Below are 23,379 nucleotides of genomic sequence, written 5' to 3'. Positions count from 1 at the left end.
ACTTTCCTAGTAGTCAATACTTTCCTAATAGTAGATAATAATTTCTTATACTTTCCACTCATAACATTTAAAAATCGTTGAAGTTTTTAGAAGCCATTAATTGAACTGACGTCAACAAACCAGAGTGACGTTCAATAAAGTGTCAAGTTGGGAATCGAAATCAAAATTGCTGACATATTAGCGCAGAAAGGGTCCTAGCCTAAAAGTTTTCCTTACAAAGTTGCTGGGAATCAATCGAAATTGAATTTGTGCTGTTACTAATTACATTCTCCGGTGATATTCAAGCTCGGTATAAATATATATCACTCAAGCGGTCATACATATTTTATCTAAATGTTCCGCTTTAGCTACCAGAGGAATCAATCGGGTATTAACTATCGACAGGGATATTATAGGTGGAATATTTGAGGGCTATGTTTTTTTGTAAGTGAAATATATGAGGGCATTGCTTTAAGAGCAATGACTTTTTGCGATGGTCAAAGGGAATATGTCCCTTTGCTCATAGCTTTTTACAGTAGTCTATGATATGCAAACCGATTGAACTGCTGTACCGATTTCAACATATTATATAATTTGTTCAACCCTAAAAGTATGCAATTTTACTTTTTTAATATAATTAAAGGATAATTTTTCTACAATACAATTTTTTAAATAAATTAAAAACTATTTTCATATTAAAAATATTAACTGGATTTATTTTAATAAAAAAATTACATTAAACATGTTTGTTGACATGTGCATAAAATTATAAATTATAATTTTTTTCTGTTATTGTTACATGACAACCTGTAATATTTTTTTTTATTACATTAAATTAAATAAATTGATATTAGCAATTTAATAATGAAATAATAATTATCGTCCTTTTCTTTTTAATATAATAACGTAATTTCATATTAAATAAATAAAAAATTAATCAATTTAATTAAATTGTTAAAAATGAGAAAAAAGACCTATACAAAGGCTGAATATAAAATTTTCATATAATTAATTATTAATTTAATTTTACGATACAAAATATATGAAACTTAATTTCAGATTTTTTATATATAATTTTCAAAAATAAAAAAAAATAATGTATTTAATCCTTAGTATTATGAAACTGATTTTATCCCCATGGATTTTGTATTTATTAACATTTTTTTTCCAAACAGTTCTATCACATATACAGATTAAAAGAACTGAAAACAGTGATTTTTAACTATACTTTAATAATAAAAATGTTATTTAGAGTATAAAGGACCTTCAATTCATGAATAATCTTTATTTGAATATCAATGACTTTGGGTTCTTTTAAAAGAGTTTCTAGCTATGCTTTGATTAAAATGAAAAATCAATTATTTTCAAAATTTTGAGATCTAATACAAAATTTATTTTGAACTTTGTCAGTCATTTAAACTCTTCTATATATATATCAGATATTTCTCCACAACTGAATCAAAACCAATTGTGTATTCTAATTCATCTCTTCCACAAATATCAATTTATGATTCATTAATACTCATGTTCTGTAATACTAAGAATTTAACGCCTCTTTTAAGCTTCTTTTGAAATCGAAATTTATGCAACATAATTGGTTTATAATTTTCATACAAGAGCACTACTGAAATACTCTGCTGCATTGTTATTTTGTGAATAATTCATAGATTAATTAAAAAAAGATATAGACTCATGTAGAAAGAATCCATATAACCACAATAATTAATTTTTTGAATATATTGTTTTTATCCTTGAATTTTTCATCATTATTTAAAGAAATTTCAAATTTATGAATCAATTAAATCACACTTTCATTTTTAACAATTTAAATAGCTGCAAATAACTATAAAATCAAAAACTTTAATTTAGAACAAAAAAAAATTTTAAACCCTAAATAATATTATTTAAAATTTAAAATATTTAAATTAATTTATTATCAAAAAATTTAAATGAAATAGGTTAAAAATTTCAATTTTAATGTTTTATTATACAACAACAACAACAACATATTATTATTATTTCATCGACTGAGATTATTAATTTAAAATTTTAATATGCCATGTCAAAAGATTTCACTATGATTACAATATGCCTAAGGCTTGGATTAAATTATATTTTCATGTATATTTTATGGAAAATATCCTTTTTTTTTTACCCTGAACTATATGTACATTATTAAATATTTTATAGGTATATAAAAGTGAGTTTTGTGTTTTTTATTCTTTGGATTTCAAAATATTTTTTTATGAATAATTTTTTAATAAGAACATTTTTGGTTTTATCTTCTATTCCGATGATATTTTAATTTCTGAATTTTATATGAATTTTTTTTTTTGTTCTGTAAAATGCAATTTTAAATTATTGAATAGAAGACAATAAACAAAAGGTATATATATATACCTTTATATATAGGATCTTTCCTCCCCCAAAAAAAAAATATTGGTATAAAATTTTTTTTTTGTAAATAATTTTTAATATGAAAAACTTAATAAATTCTGTGACTTTTAGATTTAAATGCATGTAAAGTAATAATATTAATTTATAAAAGCTCATATACAATATTGATACACATACATATACACATATGTATATTTAAACGTACATATATAAACGGATATATAAATATTATGTAATATATTCGTGTAATTTTTTAATTAAATTTTTTTTTCTTTACTTATTTGAGAGGTTTTCAATTGCAAACGTACATATACTCTTGTAATATGAGCTCAGAGGTATACAAAATTTTTACTTACCCTATTATACTTATATTTTTTTTTTAATACAAAAAAGAATTCAAGGATAAAAGAATAAAAATTGAAAAGGAACAAAGATATTTTTTGTGTTTTTTTTTTCTCCATTTTTTTTTTTCTGAAAACTCTTATAAAATTAAAATATTACCTGATATTTAACATTTTATTTAAATAATGAAATTTATACGCTTTATGAGAAAAACAAAACATTACCATTTTTTTTTCTGATTTTTCTTTTTATTTATAATGATTTTTAATAGGAAATTTTTAAGTCAATTCATTCATAGAATTTAAATTAAGGTCACAAATTTTGTTTGTAATTTTTATATTATAAGAATATGCTGCGGAATATATGAGTGATTAGAAAAGTTTTAATTTGTATAACAGTTTACTTTTAAATTTGACTTTTTATTTATTTGTTATTAAAGACAAATTGTTATAATATTATTTCGAAATTTATTAAAACTTTAGCAATTTTAACTCAACATGTTTAATGAATTCGTTTCAAATTTTGAAGATATTGCAATATTTTCCAAATATAAATGAATCACAAATTGCCCTCTTGACCGTATACTCACATTGATTATTAATTACAGATTGTCGTATATTTTTCAATTGTCGTATATTTTTCGGCTCTTATATTTTATAAATCATTAAAAAAATGCTCATTCCTTACTCGAATCTTCTTACCAGTTTCTCACTTTTAAAATAAGGAACCCATTCGAACAGAAATACCTTTAAATTTATTAAAGACTTTTTGTAAGTTTCGCGTCAGTAATTAAAAAAATGAATTCGGTTTCGAATTTCGATTTGGTTTAAAACATAAAGGCCTCAACTCAAATTCTTGTATTTAAAATGCACAATATTTAAATAGAGTATTATTTTCAACTATAAACTTACACGAATGAAAGTAATGAACAGAAGCTCCAGAAACAAAAATTTCACCCGCAATTTTCAGCAGTAATCTCAAATTTTGAAAATTTAGTCCTTCTTGTTATTTTTTTAAATATTTTTGAATAGAGATGCTATTCAATTATGATAGTTCTATAGTACAAATTTTTGTACTTCAAATATATTTGCGCCGGACCAATAAAGTGCTTTAACAAATTACTCTAAATTAAAAAGAAACTAAAGACTTTTACGATAAAATTTTAAATTGTAATTTAATTGCTTATAGACTTTAAAAAACTTTAAATTTTTGAATGTCCCTACATGTCATTTGCATAATACCATTCCCGATTTTTTTTATTTTTTATTTATTGTGATTAAATGTCAAAAATTTCATTTCATACATTAAATACGATTATCTATTAAAGTATAAATCAATTTTTAAAAATATTGCATTAAAAAGTAAAACCCTTAAATACAAAATGTCCTGAAAACAAATATATAGGATATTTGTGCAATATACTATGTATACGCATATACATAAAAAAACCGCAACATAAAAATTACATAATCGATAGTTTATATATACATAAACATGGAGACACAGTACGTATGAAACGAATATCTCTGCAGCTTATTCATATATCATGAAAATCCCTTTATGTATGCAAACAAAATATCTGTCCAAAATTTTATAAGTTAAATTAATGAATGTATATATGTACTACATATACTATGTATACTAAGATATATGTATGTATTTACATAGTACACATTTACATAAATTTGGTAAGGAAAATACTTAACTCAATTTTAATGTAATGGTCAATAACGAGCTATGGTGTTAATCAGTTTATTAAACCCTAAAATTTGGTTTAAAGTCATTATCCTTATCAGCACTTTAATTATTATATATTTGTAACATTTGTGGTAAAAAATTTTATTTATATTATATAATATATGGTTATATTTTTAATGTTATTGCATATATGGAGAAAATAATTTATGAAACATAACAGAGACACTAAAACCACTATTAAGATGCATATTTATACTGTCAAACACAACACATATAGTTTTAAATTCTATATATATGTAATAAGTGAATTCTCGTACAAAATTTTTTAAACTTAAAAAGTGTATAGAATCCGATATGATTTCATTTCAATTCTTACAAAGTTTGGAAGTTTTTAAGAAGTTTTATATGCTGTCAAAGTACAGCACCCTCTTATTGCCTATAAAGTAACATTTTGCAATTAATATTTTAATTGCACCCCTGTATATCCTGCGCTATTCATTATATCCTTGCATAGATTTAAACTAAAAATATTTCAATCTAATTTTTTGGTAATTGTTAACTTTCATTTGAATTGCTAGCCACCTTTTCCATTTCTTCTTACTCAAATTAAAATAAATACAAGAGCAAAGTATGTTAAAATTATTTTTTGTGAGTTTCTATTGTTTTCCCTCAAAAAATGACAAGTTAAAATTGTATTCCATTCCGTTTTTTTTTTCCATATTTACTTCAGGTTGGAAATCAGTCTCTATTTTAACTTTTAAAAACACTTTAAAAATTAAAAATCATAAGGCTCTTTTTACCGCAAAATGAAAATTTTTAAAACAGAAGCTGTGAATAAATAATTTTTCTCATTCTTTTTATTTTTGGCTTTTCCATTTTTTTGTATTTAGTTCTCTTTCTTCCTGTTGTTTGATATTTTATCCTTTTATTTAACTTTTTCCAACCTTCGGAAATCTCATATACAATTGCGGAAAATGAAAGTTTTCGCTTCCATTCAAAAATATGATTCATACCATATACCCCAGATTCCTTTTTACTTATGGTTTTTGGTTTCAAAGAACAAAAAAGAGTAAATAATTGTGTTATAGCAGTGGTCCAAATTAATTCCTATGAGCTTAATGATCTCGTAAAAAATATATACTGTTAATTTATGTATGTGTATGTGTGAATATGAATATAGCGATGGAAAAATGTGGTAGAAAAAAAAATACATAAATAAAAGAGTGAGAGCAATTCAGTCGGTGAAAAAAACCATAAAATATTTGTAGTTTTCTCGCCTTCTTTTGCAAGAACAACACATTAAATACTACATTTAGGGTTTAATGAAAAATGTGTAGCTTTTAAATTAAATATTTTTTGGGATATTACACTTTTCAGAAATTTTCTGAACTACGCACAAGAAGTTTCTTCATTTGCATAACACAAAGCCTTCAGAAGATGAAATTATAGCATACCTAGTCTTCAGGGGTTAAATTAGAATTAAATGTAATTCATGATTTAATTGGAAATGCAACCAGAATAAAATTCGAAACAAATTATTTAATATCGAAACTTTAATTTTGTTCGCTTTTTCCCTAGAAATATATGTAAAATTTTTATTTAAAATTTATAATTTGTTTGCAATATGCATTTAAAAGAAATATTCGTATATTTTATCACAATATGTGCTTTACATGACATTCAAGATAAAAACCATAATTAAAAATTTTTAAATTAATGGCGTCAAATTGTATAAAATTACATATAAGGAGATGTTGAAATTCAAAATTTTTTAAATACCATAATTAAAACCACCAGACAAGAATACTAAATGTTATTCATACAATACAACTTTATATGGAACAAATTAATATTTTTTGATCTGAATGAAATTTGGAAGCCATCAGTAATTACAGAATTTTAAAAATCTTATAAATTATCTACCCATAAAGTGATATAAATGGTATGTTCCCTTTAACGATAATAAAATTAAAAATATAACGCTCCAAAGTAGTTGGGAGCAATTTTGTAATTGATTTGCTCTTTTGCTTGAAAATCTTATTATAAAGGATTAAAACCTGCCTTATAAATTTAAATATGCAAGAATTGACCTTTATTTTCCATATTAAAAAGTGAAATGTTTGATTTCTTAATTTCTATTTTGCTTCCGTGTTATAAAATCGAAAATTAAAAGGTTATTAACCTTTATGAATTAAATTTTGAAGCAATTTTCATTTTTTTATGAGAAAATCTTATATGGCTGGACTTTAATCTCAATATTATTCCAATTATTTCACATGAATGATTAATAAATGTGCGCATTATAAGTAGTTGAATCTTTTTAATTTATTTTTTGCTAGAATAAACTTTTATTTTCTAAAGGCAACTCTGGCTCTATTCATTCAGAATGAAAATAATCACAAAAGTTTTCTTAAAAAAAATAAAATTTCGCATTCACATACATACGTACATACATATTTATGCATAAAATTATTATTTATAATTGTGTATGCCTACAAGGATATTATTTTTTTTTTCGGATATTTTTCTTTTTCTTTTTTCAAATAAAAAATTAATTTTAATTGCATACACGTGATCTTGATTTCACATTTAAATTAAAGTAAAAATTGCCTTAAAGCATTTTCTTGTTCTTTTTTTTTCACTCAAATTTTTTGAGAATCAAAGGAATTGAATTACAAAAGTGGCAATTTTAAGGAAATTTTTTGTTTCAGATCCTAAGTATTTTAAATGCTTAATTAAGTAATTGAGAATTTTTCGCAATTATATTGAGTTTTTATAAAAATGTTGTATTATAGAAAATCTGACGAAAAGATTAAATCAAACAGGTGTTTGACATTATTTATTTTAAAGAAATTCATGAAGGCGTCAAGTGTAACAATATCCTTAAATAAATTGCTCTGAAGAGAACATTATTGGCTTCCTTAAATGGTAATTATTTCAAAATATTGAATTACCTAAGTGTTACGTATAGTGCCTCTAAATATAATATGTTGAATAATATTTTTAATCTTCTAAGAGAAGGTCAGGTCTGCTAAAATTTTGTATATTAAAATCTTTAACGCTGTTTTAGAATACTCGTTGTCAAAAATACTAGTGCACAAGCTTCTGAATTGTTACAAATGGAATTGAATGGAATTTACAAAACCAGGACCGAAAATTCTCAATACGAAAAGAGGCTAAGCAATTCCTAATATAAGTTTAAAGTTAAAATTTGAGTTTTGAAATGAGAATGACGTCCGTGAATAAAAATAAAATAATTGTGACATAAAAGGAATTTTCTCTTTATATTCAATTGATTGAAGTTTTGATTTTTTAATTCGAAAAATTCGCAAAATCATTCCTCCTGACAAAATTTGATTTTATTTTATTTGGAATTTAATTTAATATAATAAATCTTAAATTCTTAACAAAGAGAAATTTTTTAATTTTAAAAAAATTTTCCAAATGTCATCCAAAAGTGCCAATAACTACATAAACTTGAAGTCCTTAACTACTTTTCATTATATTTTTCCTTTTTATGTAAAGGTGTTTTGTATTTTTTTTTCTTTATAATTTCACCTGATATTTATTCGGTGTGAAAACAATTGAAGTCAATCAATTTTAACAAAACGGATAAGCTATATAGAATAAGAAGAAAAACGAAAAAAGAAAAAAAAAATACTATAAAATAATTGAAATAAGTTTTCCGGAAATTAAGGTATTCTTATATTTTCTTCTTCATTTTCTACTTTCTGATGGGTGAGAAACCCATCACTGTAAAACATTCCCTTATGAGAATATTTTATCGTAAACTTTACTAATATACAAATGATACAATTTAACCTCAATAAGTTGAATAGATTTTAACGGAGACAGAGTATTTCATTTTCACATCTTACACACCTGATTTCTAATTTTTAGTGCAATTTGTTTAAATTCGGATTTGTCTCAAATTTTAACGGTTTACATAGGCATCAACAAACATTTTATTTAATCGGAACAAAATTTATTTGGAATTTCTCCCCTTCTTAAATTATTAAAGGTTAAAGTTTTCAAAATGACAATTTTCGATTTCTAATATTTTGGCACTATTATGCTCTGTCGAACTGCTGTAGAAGCAAAAATATAACATTTAAAGTTCTACTACCCAAAATTTATACCCCTATTCTTTGACAAGAAACGCAATTCAAACTTTATTTTAGTACAAATTTTTCGAAGTTTCTTGCTTTTAACATTTCCGCCAGACATGCAAAATAAATGAAAGTTAAAGAAAAATTTTCGAATTTACAATGAATACATGTTATATGCTGTAGCTATACCCTCGAGTAACCTGAAGAATGATCACAATGACCCGCACGATGATTTGGACACGACGTAAGCATTTTTATTTTAAATCAAAAAACTTAAATAAGGCAAAACATAATAACAGAAACATTTCTAATAATTTGTCAAAAAAAACATTTTGAACGTTGGTATTGCCAACATTTTGTTCATTTCGGATAATTTCATACACTCCCACTACTCTTAATTAGACAACTTGTACCCTTATGTGTTTATCTACAGTTAAAAAAAAATATTGTATGGAAAGTTCACTTCTAATAATATTACAATGGATAAATTACCTTCGTCAAAAGCCACATTCAGATATTTTATCATGGGAATTTAGCCAATAAATTTTATTATAGGAGAAAAAAAAAAGAGCATTTTTGTTGTTTTTCTTGTATACTACATTTTTCATTAAAATATTTGAAAGGTTAACAAGTAAATGTATGAGGGTATTCATCAAGAGTATTGTATATGTACATACAAACTAAAGTCCTATAAAAAAATAAGAAAACATATTTAATATTGTGTTAAGAGTGTAAAAAATAAGGAGCAAATATCTCATCAAAGACCATATTGTACACTGTATACATACCCTAACTATACAACTATGAGTTGAATACAATATATAAATATATTAATATATTATGCATATAATTCTACTTATATAGTAATGAGAAAGTTAAAAAAGGATGCAAAAATATTTTCTTATACACCATAACTTTATTATAAAAATAAATCAATGACAAATCTCTAACCTACTTCATTCTTTTTCCACAACACAGGTAACATATTTTACACACTATGTATACATATATATGTAAGTATGCAGTTTTATTTCTGTTTCCTTTACAAGTATATGAATTTAAGTATGTATAGGAATTCCTTATGTGGCTTTAATTAATAATCACATTTTCGGAAGAAAAAAAATATTGCTAAAGATTTCAATTGAAAATTAAAAAAATCAATAATCGTAAAATGTATATGAACCTACCTATAAACTTTTGTACATACATATACTATGTATGTATATTAAAAATTGACAGAATAAGTTATTAAGTTCAATATTCTCAAATTTCTAGTAAATGACCGTGTGTAGTTTTGGATATAAGTCCTTTTTATTAAATGCCGGTTACGTCTATGGCTCCATCACAAGTCTAACTTGGATTCTGAACTTTCTTTCATCATTTACCAAAACGATTTGTGATTTCATTAAATCTTTATCATACGCTTTTATATTTATTGCATCCTGTTTTGTAAATATGACGAATCGGTCAGAACACTCACGTTATTTGAATAAGTATTTTGGAAATTTTGTAAGAAACCTTTTTCAACTAAATTAGCACTATTCTATAAATGCTTCGAGGATAGTTTATTTCAATATAGTTTTGTTTGTTGGGGCGGATCTGAAAATAAATGCTCATATCTGGTCAAATTATAAAAATAATTAAGTATTTAAAGTTCCTTGACCCTTAAATTCTTCAACAACATTCCATTATTTATGAATTTCGTGTGAAAAGATCTGCTGATGTTATGGAAAAATTAGGTGGAATCATTTACATATTAAATTAAAAGGTTTGCATATTAATGAATTGAAATTTATCTTGCTAGTACAATTCAGTCAGTTGGTCATTGATATGGGTCAGTTGAAATTCTACACAAAAAAAAAAAATCGTTCCAAAATTTTAAAAAATGTAAAATATTTTTACATTTTAAATAAAAGAAACTGTAATTATTCATCATAACTTACAGCTTACAGTTCACTTGTTTTTGCAACATAGTGGAAACAATTTTTAACACTAGAAAATCACCAACTGGATTAAATCTGAACAGATTTTGAAATATAAATTCCTTTATTTTTGATTTTTCATGTATGCCACTAGATATCTATCTTTCCTTCCTCAATTGAAGAGAAAATGAAAAACCAAAAATCGAAACAGAAAATAAATTGTTCAAAATTTGTTTTTCCGCCTTTCCGCACGTTTGATTTTGACACTATTACCATTATCATCGAAAAAAAATAAAGAAAAAAATTTTTCCCCATTCTTTATCGAAAAGTTTTAAGACTCAAATAGGAACTTGAATTTTATTTTGTTTTTTTTTGTAATAGCACCTGTATAGTGTAAAACTTTTCCTATTGAAATTCAACAAAAAAAAAACTTATATAAAATCTATAGAATTTGATTTTTGTTTCCAATGAAAGAAATCGTAAAAAATGAGTCGAATTTGAGTTATGCATCATTGTGTTTGTGATTTTACCACTGATATTTTAGAACTTTTATTAAATCACTTAACAGCTCGTATTCAACATACCATGGACTGTAAAGGTTTGTAATGTAAACGAGATGTTTTAAAGAATTTTTTGTTATTTCTTTAATATATAAGTTACAATTTTTGCAATTAGCAGCTCACTTTCTCGAAATGTATGTTATTCTGTATTTAATTTTCTTATATTTGTGGAATATTCTCAATTTAAAGTCACATTGATCAATTTAAATTAATTTGATATTTTTCGACTATATGGCAAAAATTTATGATTTTTTTCCAAAATTAAATCTAAATCTGAATTTTTTCTTAGTTCAATCACGCTTATCCTTAGTTCATTTTTATCATTTAAATAATACATTATTGTCTAAAATTCTAGACTCAACCAAAAAGCAATTCAAACTTTAAATTTAATTTCCAAAAACAAAAAAACCAATGCTGACAACTTTTAATTTTTAAATTCGCCAAAAAGTGAACATCAAAAATTATAACAACAATAAAAAAATTTGGTGTGGTCAGCACATAACCAATGTTTATTGTCAAGTTTGACGAAGGTGTTACAGAAGATTATTAAAATGCCTTTTGAACACTTCCTTCGAATTTGAAAGAAGTTGGCAAGCTTTTTATTAACATCCCTAGAAAAATGTAAATTTGGCTATTAGTAGAGTCTTGCTTTGGGTCATCTGAATTTAAACGACAGTTCGCCAGTTATTTTCGATAGCAACTAGAACTAAAATATTCACGAATCCTGGTATATTTCAAAACTGATCAATTCGTGACATAGCCGAAATAAATTCACATATCAAATTTGTGCACACACAGATATAGACAGACCGACAGACAGACCCGCAAACTGACACACCGACATCTCTCTAGTTTAGAATAGTTTATTTATGCTTCTCTGCCATGAAGAAGTGCGTTCTCACCTACAACTCTACATCTTATAAATTTGCTGCCATCATACAACCTCCCTTGTGGTATGCAATACAGTCGGTAAAAATAAATTAAATTCATTTAATTTCGTGCTCTACTTTGTTCTTTAAACTTTTATTTTCTACAAACTTTTTCTTTAATATTTTTCATCGTGAGACAATATTCCTCACAACAAAAAATTTAGACACGAAAACATGAATTTCAAACAGCAAAAACGACACACATAGAAATCTTAAATTTTCTCTGTCAGGACTTCAAAAAAAAAACGTGTCGCTACTTAATATTTATAACATCAATGTGCTCAAACTGAAAATAAAATAAGATAATGTTGACTTACTGCCATGATACCGTCATAAGGAGACTTGATTGTAATAAAATATTTTGAAAAGTAAAAAGTACGAAAGGAAGGTATGACAACTTTATACCATAGACACACAAAACTTTTAAAATTTAAAAAAAATTTCCTTTAACATTGAACAAGTATTTAAGTTGATACTAGAATTAAATAAATTTTTGTAGAATTTAATAACGAAATATTAAAACTAATCCAAAAACCGAATTTTTAAAAAGAAAACTATTTAAAAAGCTTATCAATTGTCTAATTATTGATGTGATTTGAGTAAACATAAAATTTTGGGTATTTCAAATTATTAGCGGATCATCTTTCAATATATTATTCAATTATTCTGTAAACTTTCCGTCGGGTATAGAAAAGTTAGGCAAAATGTGCCTAAATATATGCACGTGTGGTTTTTTGATTGAAGGCACTCTTATAGTTTATTTATGATTAATTGCACTGTTTATTGTATAATGTACTCCCCTATTTCTGCATTTAGCCATATTGTATTACCTTTGCATTATTATATTACCCATATTATACCCTATTATATTCAATTCTTCAAACAAACAAAATGAATATTAACTAATTACCATATTTACACAATATTCAATATTTAAACCTTAAATATTCCATATAAAGAAAAAACTACAGTGAGCTCATCAAATCCAATGACGCAAGAAACTGGGGCATAGTTATCTACGATATTATGTACCAGTCCTATACTCCTGTCAAGGGTGAAGTAGGAAACAAAAATCATTACATAGAATATTTCTTTTAATTAATTCCCCCAGCAATTTTCGTCTCAACAATGCATTCAAAGTTGCGTCAATTTCAATAACAAACTAAAGCTAATCAAAAATAAAATATCAATAATATTAAAATATAATTAACTATACCTTCTAGTAGTAGCTAATTATACGATATTTGTTTCAATTATGAATGAGTATATATGTATAAATTTTTTTAATAAATTCACATACATGAAATGGTTATAATAATCACCCATCCTGTTTGTATTACCGGTGATAATATAGATTAAGAACTTGTAAAATAAATTCTTAACTACTCTACATACCAACAAAATGACTGTAATAAAAAAATGAGCATATAAAACACTAATTCCATGTAATCTGGTAATAATCATAAAAGTTATTTGAGAATAAAAAAAAATTTTTACTAAAATAATCTCTTAAAACAGCTTCATAACTCATTAAAGAAATTAACACAGCATAAGCTTTATAAAGAAATGGAAACCATTGTATTCTGTCACCAAAAGTTTATACCATAAAGTGTACAAATCTTTTTAAACCCATAACTTAAATAATTCCGCCTGTTATTGTTATTTTTTACTAGAATATAAAAAATATTTTTTTATTATCCTTTTTCCTATTCTCAATTTGTTGAAGAACTTGCCTCAGAATTGATGTTTCGTACATTTAAAAGGAAAAACCAAAAATGAGAAGGAAAATGGGTCGAATACAAAAACAAAAATGATTTTTTTTTCTATTTGTTATGTTTTTTGTTCTTTTTGTTAGCCACCAAAATTTACTTATGCTGTCAATGTCAAGATTATCTAGTTATGCATAGTTTTCTCAGTTGTGGTTATTTTGGTCTCCTTTTTATGTGTCCTTAAATTCCATTGATAGTGACTTTTGTAAGTTCTTAATTTTTCCTTTTTTTTGTATTTTTTTCTCTTTTGGCTTTGATAAGGATCACCCACCTTTATGGTGGTATTTGGATAAAATGTGCTTTTCATAGTTTAAGGTTATCTTATTTATTTTATGTATAGTTTTTGTTTATGCGGCTGCGGTTAAACAATGAAATATTTTTCTTCTATATCAGTTCCTTTCAACAGATTTGCAATAAAATTTCAATTTTAATTGTTTAAAATTTAATTCTTTTACAATAAGTTCTCATATAAAATAACTACTTTACGGGTAAGTCATGGAAATGTCAGGAAAATATTGTTTCGTCAAAATATATAAATGTTATTCTCAAATCCAAAAACTATTACAAGGTGGGATGGGAAAGTACATTCTTAAAAGGAAAAGAAATCATCGTAGAAAAGCAAAAGAAATTTTATTTGACGCCCAAATTCATGCTGTAATTTTTTTAAATTTAAAACGTTGTTATTTAACTTCTTCAAAAAATTACTAAGACCCTGCCAATAGACAATAGTTTTCAAGCATACTCAACAAATGAAATGCATAACCATTAATGAGTAATAAAGTAATTTTTTTTTTTGGCGATATTATTGACTACATTAATTTTATATTAAAATTAATTACTTCTAATTCATTTTATAACCAATCGAATCCAGTGAAAACAAGACCATTTACACCTTAAACAACCGCATTATACACACATCACCGGCATTTATAAAGATGTAATTCGATTACCAATATGTATGACATTCGATTTAACTCCTATGTCTTTGTCTTAAATAAAATCTTAAAAGAGTTCCTAAAAGCTTTTCTAAGAAGCTTGTAATACGAAGTTAATCCGAAGAATTGAAATATTCTTATATAACAATACATTTATGTACTAAGTATTTTCATTTTTAAGGTTTTCTTTTCATCAAAATATACAACACTATATCATACACATTATATTTCCACATTATCCTTTTCTTATGTCCCTATATAAATACTTGTTTGTGTATGTAAATTTCAGTTATTAATAGTGAATTTTGTATTTAACTTAACGATTCGTGTAATTCTCTAACGAGCCATACTTATTATAATATCCTGTGCGTAAAACTGTATATTATTCAATATACATTTATAAATAAATATCTACGTTATAATTCATAAAACACATTTTATACATAGGTTCACTTGGAATACGTATATTACATAAAAAAGATATAAAAATAAATTTGGGACTATTTATAATTATGTACATATACATATAAAGATAGTTGGAATTTAATGATTTATAAAAGAAGCAGAAACAGAAGACGAATTTGCAAAAGCAAGTATATCATAAGCACACATGTACATTATTATTATACAAGAACTTAAATGGTATAACAATTTGTATTTTAATTAAAGATAATTATTATACCTAAAATCAAATTTGAAACCACAAATCAATAACACAAGGGGAAAACAATGTTAATTGTAGTAAATTTTTTATATGAATAAAGCGGCCAAACATTATACTTGTAGATTTTTGATATGCCAAAAGCGTTTTGATCTTATATAAAATTAGTGAAACAGGAAACATATATAATTTAAAACACAAAAAAATATGTAAAATATTTTTTTCGCAATTACCTCCTTACTAATTTTAGAGGGTTAAATAGCAAACATCTTAAAAATAGCAATAATTAAAGCCAATCAATACGTAAGAGATTAATACTTATAACACACATTAATACTAAGATTTAGTTTGTATAAAAAAGTTTTCGCAATAATTTCAGTATCTTCTAGATATAGGTGCTAAGAAAATTAGAATTTAAACCGCAATTTTAATAGTGTTATATAAAATTTAATTACATACCTTTCAACTTAACTCTTAAATACGAGTATAGGGTTTTCTAGTTTATTTTAATATCATTTCCAAAATGTTCTATTTATGAACAGCTTTTTCGTAGTTATTTCAATGTTAGCCATATTTATTCGAAACCATTTTTTTCGAATTGGAATTTATTCGGAAAAACTCTTATAAGGCAAATTTTAACAGAATAAAACTCTTATTTAGCATGATTATAATTGAAAGAATAACAGGATCCACCTGCCTCACATTTCACCCAAAAATCTATAAAAATTAGAATAAGAGGTGCATATTGTAATAATTACAAATCAATAATTGCGATTACATAATGTAGAAATGTATATGTGTACGTACATGATTACTAACTTAATTAACACTCCATTTACAGCAAAAAGGCGGATCATTTTTGCATACAATTCCAATATAATAATATAAAATTTTTTCAAGAATTAGTCGGTAAATTAGTTCAAAACAGCACCACTTAAGATCTGGCAGAAATTTCAGAATAACTCAGAGTATAATTCACCGATACTATAATTTTTAAGTTGGTGTATACACATTACACACACTATATTGTTCTCAATTACTCAAATAAGAATTTGGAATGGAATCAGAAACAGTAGCTTCAAAACCACAGTTGGATACAAAACCAAAAACAGATTTAGAAACCATAGTAGATAATACACTAAAACCATGGGAAACACAATTAGATCCTATTAAATCTATTGAAACAACTGATCCGAAACTAAATAAAAAACCGGACAAGACAAAACGTCACATATTTTTCGAAGCATTTAAAAAAACTTTTATTGATTTTACACAAACAACAAGTATACAAGGTTTAAAATATATTACTGATCCGGAAGCAAGCAATTTTTGGCGGTAAAATTTTTATATTTTGTGGTGATAAAAAAAAAGTTACAATTTTCTTTTTTAAATCAATGCTTACATCGTACTTGGGCAGAGGAGTGTGGGTTGTTATAGTTTTTGTATCTTTTTGCTGTGCTAATCAATTGGTTTCAACATTTTATGGTGATTTCATAAATAATCCTACGAGAGTTAATATCGATACAGTTCATGCAAAATTACCAAATTTAGAATTTCCAGCAGTAACAATATGTAATGCAGACGTTATAAGTTATTTGGTGGCAAAAGATCTAGTTAATGCACTGTAAGTAGAAGTTATTGATATTGAATTTTTAAAGATCATTCAGTTTAAATATATTTGTATGTGCAACAGCCTTAAAGCAAATGAAGTTCGAATTTATTAAAACATTTATCCTATTTAATTTTCTAAAATTTTCAATTTGATTAGAAAATTACCAAAAAATGTTACCAATATGACAGCCTTAAATACTGTTTATCAAGCTGCTGGAATGGATTTAAAAGCTAATTATGATGAAAATATGCTAGTAGATCTTCAAGAAATTATGGAAGCAAACCGTTATACAATTCCAGTATTTATGTCAAGTTTACGTCAAAAATGTGAAGATTTTTTTGTTAAATGCCGTTGGCGTTTAGAAATTATACCCTGTCATAAATTATTTACACAAGCAAGAACATTTTTTGGAGAATGTTGTTCATTTAATATTAAACAAGATGGGTAAAAGTATCAGAATATTAAATATGAATAAATGTTTTAATTTAGATTTCTTAAATCTTATATTTAACTAGCATTCCATACAAGAACATCTTTTCTTTAGAAGCTGGAATTTTTGGTGGTTTATCAGTGATGTTATCACCAATAATGGATGATAAAGCTGTAACTGAATTTGAATCTCGTGGTTTTAGATTAATAATACATAAAAATGATGTTTTTCCAACACATTTTGACGATCCATTATTTATTGGACTTGGATTAGAAAGTTTTATTGGTATTCAAGCTCAAGAAATAATTTGTTCAAATCAAGTTAAGCAATTATCAGTATCAGATCGTGGTTGTGTTTTTCGCAATGAAAGACCCTTGGCTTTCTTTCCTGAATATGATTCAAGTAATTGCCAAGTGGAATGTATGATAAATAATGTTATACAAAATTGTGGTTGTTCACCATATTTTTTTGGAATAGCTGGTACAAATCAGATCTGTAATTTTTCTAAAGTACCTTGTCTAGTGGAAAACTATGGTAAGACAATTTAAAATAAATGTTTTTTTATTTAATAAATTGTTAAGTTTTTTAATTCTTTATTAAAGATTTATTACTACAATACTATTCAAATCAGTTTTTAATATAATTTCAAGATTTAAATTTTGCTGAAGAAGGTACCTCGTTTTATAAATGTTCATGTCTACCAAATTGCGTTGATATCACCTATAAAACAACTATAAGTCAAGTACCATTGGAAAAAATGCCTGAATGTGTTGAACCTTTCTAGTAAAACTATAAATTTTTGTGGTTTTTTATCCCATTATTGAAATTAAAATTTATTTTTAGTTCGGATATGAAAGATAAAACAAATAATACAGTTATACATATCTATATGGATTCCCAAACTTATACCCGTTTTCGACGTGATCTTATTTACAACATCATTAATTTGATATGTGAGTAATTTATAACAATAATTTTATTCATTTCGTACATTATTTTTTTTTCTTTCATTTTAGCTAACTTCGGGGGTTCTTACAGTTTATTTTTGGGTATTAGTACAGTTTCAGCTATTGAATTTATATATTTTTTTACATTTGTATTGCGACGAAATTATTTAGAACATTTGGAATGTCATAATAAGGTTACAGCATTTTTAAGAGTAGTTGAGAAACCAAATCTTAAAAAAGTAAAATATGATGAAGATATTTCGGTTATCAAAATCAATACCATTAGCGGTAATCAATTTGATATTGATAAAGTGAATATGGAGGTTTTAAACATTGAAGATTTAATCGAGAAGGAATTAAGTTTTGCGAAAAATCCGGACTATGACAAGAAGGAGAACAAAAACAGAAGCGCAAATAGTACTAATGAAGATAAAACAATTCAAAATGAAAATGGAAACATAAAATTTCAAATGTAGTTCAATTCTTAAGAGAGAATGGGGTGTTAAAATACGAGAACCAAAGCGTTATGAATTAAAATATAACGGCAAAATTGTAAAAATATCGAAATTGTACAACAAAATTTTGAACATGAACAAGTGGAAAATAAAATATTTAAATCTGTAAATATCATTGTAAATCTATTACAAATCTTTGATCATTCACAAGTAAACTGAAAATTTCTGATTCAAAATAACCTTATAAGATATTTGTACAAATAAATTTATGCACAAAAAACATACACCTAAGCATCCAGATGAGTACCATAGCAAATAATATAGCACAAACTGAAACTTAATTAAATTAAATTAATAAATTCTTAATTACTACGATAGGCTTGTCACCCACCTGGGTTGAACAGGAGAAAAAACAAAATAAATTCTTAGTTATTAAATATTAAAAAAAATTTTTCTTTTTCTAATTTGCGAGTTAGAGAGCTCTATTGAATAGTGTGGGTATATTATTTGAATTGTATAGTGACAATATAGGAAGTTTAGACAACAAAATATTCGGCTAGTAAAGAGTTCGCCAGTAGATAAATATTGAATAACAACTCGTAGGCTTGTCTAGCTTATTACTACATCAGAAACACAAAATTTAAACCATCATAAAGCATTAAGGATTACCGAGTGTTAATTCTTGAAACATTAGTATCATAATCAATTAGAATCATAATTAAGGTATATGAAATTCCCACAATTCCATTTGTGATATAAAAAATTAACTACGAGTATAAACTAACTAAACACAATCATATAAATTCAGTAACAACTTTTGAGTAATTATCGCAACTCAATTTGTTTGCAAACTTTGTCTTTAAAAAAAAATAATAATCTTACTTAATTATTTAAAAATAAAACCTAGTAATTAAATAAAACCATAAAATAATACATATACAAGGCAGAACCTAACAGAAAGAGAAACCTAACTCAGGAATAATATGAGCATTTAATTTTGGAGAAAAAAATTTACAACACAATTAAATTATTTTCAAGAAAGTCACACCTTTGCATATTAGATTTTTTAACATTAATCTGTTGATCTTCCTGCCAAATTTTAAATATAATGGATCAATTTGAACTAAAGACGTTATAATTATAACGTTTTTATTTAAACATACTGAGAAAGCTTTTGAAAACTTTTTTAAAAGGTTTCTAATAAAGTGGCTACACCCAAAAAATAAAAAATACAAATGTATTCATGCGAATATGTATACATGTATTCATGCGAATATGTACTATATTTTTTATTCATTAAGAGGTCACAATCAATTAATTAAATTTTAAACTGCGTTGAACTCATTTGTTTTTGCAGTCTTCTTAAAGCCATTTTAAATTTTTATAGTTACGTCCCGACATCAAGTTAATTAAAAATATTTAGCATTCTAATTTGGAAATTTTAAATTAATGGTTAACTCATTCAGAATTTTTAGTTTATATCTTAAAGGGTGGATGTATATTTTTATATAAATACGCAAAATTTTGGTCCATATGTTAAGGTTTGAGGTCTAAAAAAAACTAATTTCTCATCCAACCAATAATCTTTTAATTTTATTTCTAATAAAAACTTATTTTACATTTGGTATACAACATTTCATTTATAAATGACATTTAAAGTACATAGAAACCAATTTTGTATATAAAATAAATGTGTGATTTTTATAGAAGATGTATATGTATATAATATCTGAGCTTATTATTTAAAGTATCTATAAAATTTTATTACAAAATTATTTAGTATTGTATAGGAATGTAGACAAAAATAACAATTCATCTAAATAATTTGTGATTCTTTCAAATTAATTTTTAAAAATAAATTTTTTATTACTCTATAATTCTGGTGGGACATAATACATACTGTCAATAAACGCTTTTGTGAAATCACCAACTAATGAGCGATCAGGTACACTTTGTGCTACGCCATAGATTGCCATTTTACCCTCGACTTTTTCACTTGGATTCTTTAGAATATCATTTACAGCAAGTTTAACATCTTTAACAAAAGCTTCAGCAATTCCATTAACTGTGTGCATATAAGTAACAGTGAAATGAATTCTAAAATAATAATTGACAAAATTTATTACAAATATTAATTGATTTACAAAGGTTTTTTGTCTGCTTTACCCTGATGGAAATTGCAACGCATTTAAGTTCCACCCTTTATGGCACAACATGTCCGATAGACGGAAAATATCAAAATCGTGTGAACCCATTGCTACAACGGTTGTAGCTGGAGTACCAAAAATAAACAACCCCTTGATTTTTCGTAATCTTAAAGTATTTTTAAGAAGAAATAATTAAATAAATGTAGAAATTTGTTTGATCTAAGTATTTTGATTTGCTTGATAATACATACTCGTTTTCTATATATCTGGCTGTATCAACAATAGATTTCGTTGCTTCAATATAACCCTCTTCACCGAAGCTCATTAAGGCAGCCCAACATGCAGCAATAACACCGCCAGCTCTGGAACCATTCACAGTAGGTGATCCGTAAACGCCACCAGGCCAATCAGTAGTTACCGTATATTGATAGTGACGATATTTTTTATCTGAGTACAAAATCACAGATGAGCCTTTGGGGGTGAAACCATACTTGAAATTACAAAAAATTACAAATAAGAATAACTTTCCGTTAAATCTACACATACTTTATGGGGATCGACAGATATACTTGTTACACCATCAATACTAAAATCAAACGGAGGTAATTTATAACCCGCTTTCTTCATAAAAACTATCACAAATCCACCCAAGCATGCATCTACATGCACAGGAATATTATACTTTTTACCCAGTTTCGCTATTGCTTCAATATCATCCATTGTTCCGTAAGGAAAATTTGGAGCTGAACCGACTAACTACAAAAATTACAACATGTTTCACTCCTTCATTAAAAAATCATTGAATTTATCTTAAAAATCTTACCATTATGGTATTTCTGTTAATGGCTGATTCCATTGCACGAACATCCACAGCCATAGTTTTTTCATTAATTTTAATTGATTTAATATGAATTCCAAAGTACTGTCCAGCTTTATCTATTGCTGCATGAACACTCGTAGCCGCGACAATATTTGGTTTAGTTATTCCTTTGTTCGCTTTTGCATAATCCCTGTAAGCTTTACAAGCCATTAACAAGGACTCCGTCCCCCCAGTTGTCATCTAAAAATATTTTTCACAATAGTTTCGATAATACAGAAAATCTTAAAATATATTACGGTTCCGCAAACACTAGGACCACCATTAAATAATGTTGCAGTTATTCTTACAACTTCAGATTCCATTTTACAAATGCCTGGAAATAAATCTGCATGTAATGGGTTAGTATAAGAAGCTTTCCCATACACCTCCGTAGTCAATTTTATTAAATCCTCATTATAATAATATACAGCACCAGAGACACGACCGTTTCTCCAATCATACGATCCCAAATTTAAATGCTGATCAACCTTTTTGGATATTTCCTGATAATTTAGTCCTTTTTCAGGCAATCTAATCAAATACGTTACATCTTTTGTATTTTCCAATGTATTTCTTTGAAATTCGGAATTAATTTTATCTATTTCTGCCTCGACTTTGGCCCTCACATATGGAATTTTTTTCGCATAACTAAAAAAACATTTTTTACTTCGTTCATATAAACCTACAAAATATAAAAAACTTTTATAAAAAACCTATGTAGCTACATACGTATGTATATATTGTTATATTATTTCAGATTGTTATATAATTTTTATGGGGGGTCTAAAAGTCGATTTTTATAGTATAAAAAATGAAATTTATAAAAGTTACTTACATTCATCTTGAATTAAAGTATTCCATAACCAATGCAAACTAATTACACCCGATGCAGTTAAAGTTGCTATTTGCCATGGCTCTCTATCACCAAAAATCTTATTTATACTCTCTGCTAAAAACTTCCCGCAATCCGAAAAATACTGCATCATTTGCGTTAGATAATTGCGCTTTTACTAAACTGAAAATATTCAGTCTAACTTTATAAATATTTAAAAAAAGATTAATTTATAGCGGCAATTAGTTTATTTTTGATAAGATTATCCTTATAGGGTGATTGTACTATTTCGAGCGCTATTGGTGTAGTCTACCTATAGTTTCATCTTACTTTTTTGAAAGTATTTAACTGCACAAAACGAAGCTTGAACTATCTATGAATCATATATCAAAATATATACATATATAAGCCAAATACATTTATGCAAATTATTTTTTTGTTAAATTACCGAAAATAAAGAAATAAATACTTAGTTATTATAACACAAAAAAAAATGTAAACAACAAAGAATGTCAAAACCAGGGTAAAAAACGTCACGATTAACTAAATGAATTAGAATTCACAATAGTGAAGGAGAGTATTGCCATCCCAAAAATTTGTTTGTGTGACGCATTGATTTGGTTTTGAAAAATCCAATTTAATTCATTTGACGCCGTGGTATAGCTATAAATATTTTTACACTGTTCTATCATTAACTTCAAAACAATGAATATGCTATGTTCATTTACATCTAGGAACGCAATAAAAATTAACACCTTGAAATAACGTGAAATGTTCTTTTCTTTTACATTTTTAC

At 25.7% G+C, this 23,379-nt stretch overlaps 2 protein-coding genes across 2 annotated transcripts; one reads left to right on the top strand and one right to left on the bottom strand.

Annotated features, from left to right (window-relative positions):
* The first annotated feature begins 16,358 nt into the window (after nucleotides 1–16,358).
* LOC129611941 (sodium channel protein Nach-like) lies at nucleotides 16,359–18,766 on the top strand. The gene is made up of 7 exons (XM_055525366.1): nucleotides 16,359–16,636; nucleotides 16,719–16,925; nucleotides 17,070–17,357; nucleotides 17,429–17,877; nucleotides 17,994–18,126; nucleotides 18,187–18,296; nucleotides 18,360–18,766. The coding sequence occupies exons 1-7, from the start codon at nucleotides 16,359–16,361 to the stop codon at nucleotides 18,764–18,766; spliced, it is 1,872 nt and encodes a 623-aa protein (XP_055381341.1).
* Nucleotides 18,767–20,395: 1,629 nt separating this feature from the next.
* Nucleotides 20,396–23,101, bottom strand: LOC129611845 (sphingosine-1-phosphate lyase). The gene is made up of 8 exons (XM_055525238.1): nucleotides 23,032–23,101; nucleotides 22,587–22,956; nucleotides 22,009–22,433; nucleotides 21,716–21,952; nucleotides 21,439–21,648; nucleotides 21,144–21,382; nucleotides 20,912–21,058; nucleotides 20,396–20,842 (listed from the first exon to the last, which is right to left on the bottom strand). The coding sequence occupies exons 2-8, from the start codon at nucleotides 22,735–22,737 to the stop codon at nucleotides 20,617–20,619; spliced, it is 1,635 nt and encodes a 544-aa protein (XP_055381213.1). The 5' UTR covers nucleotides 22,738–22,956; nucleotides 23,032–23,101; the 3' UTR covers nucleotides 20,396–20,616.
* Between the last annotated feature and the right edge of the window lie 278 nt (nucleotides 23,102–23,379).

The sequence above is a fragment of the Condylostylus longicornis genome, unplaced genomic scaffold (assembly GCF_029603195.1).
Source record: "Condylostylus longicornis isolate FDR11 unplaced genomic scaffold, ASM2960319v2 ptg000055l, whole genome shotgun sequence".
NCBI lineage: Eukaryota > Metazoa > Arthropoda > Insecta > Diptera > Dolichopodidae > Condylostylus > Condylostylus longicornis.
This window is presented reverse-complemented; position numbering and strand designations above follow the sequence as displayed.

Bases quoted from the DNA above. Each gene is read 5' to 3' on its own strand.
- LOC129611941 (XM_055525366.1), top strand. From the start codon at position 16,359: ATGGAATCAGAAACAGTAGCTTCAAAACCACAGTTGGATACAAAACCA. The intron at 16,926-17,069 runs GTAAGTAGAAGT...CAATTTGATTAG, and splicing joins AAAGATCTAGTTAATGCACT to AAAATTACCAAAAAATGTTA. The intron at 18,127-18,186 runs GTAAAACTATAA...ATTTATTTTTAG, and splicing joins GAATGTGTTGAACCTTTCTA to TTCGGATATGAAAGATAAAA.
- LOC129611845 (XM_055525238.1), bottom strand. From the start codon at position 22,737: ATGATGCAGTATTTTTCGGATTGCGGGAAGTTTTTAGCAGAGAGTATA. The intron at 21,383-21,438 runs GTATGTGTAGAT...TGTAATTTCAAG, and splicing joins TATCTGTCGATCCCCATAAA to TATGGTTTCACCCCCAAAGG. The intron at 20,843-20,911 runs GTAAAGCAGACA...TTATTATTTTAG, and splicing joins GCGTTGCAATTTCCATCAGG to AATTCATTTCACTGTTACTT.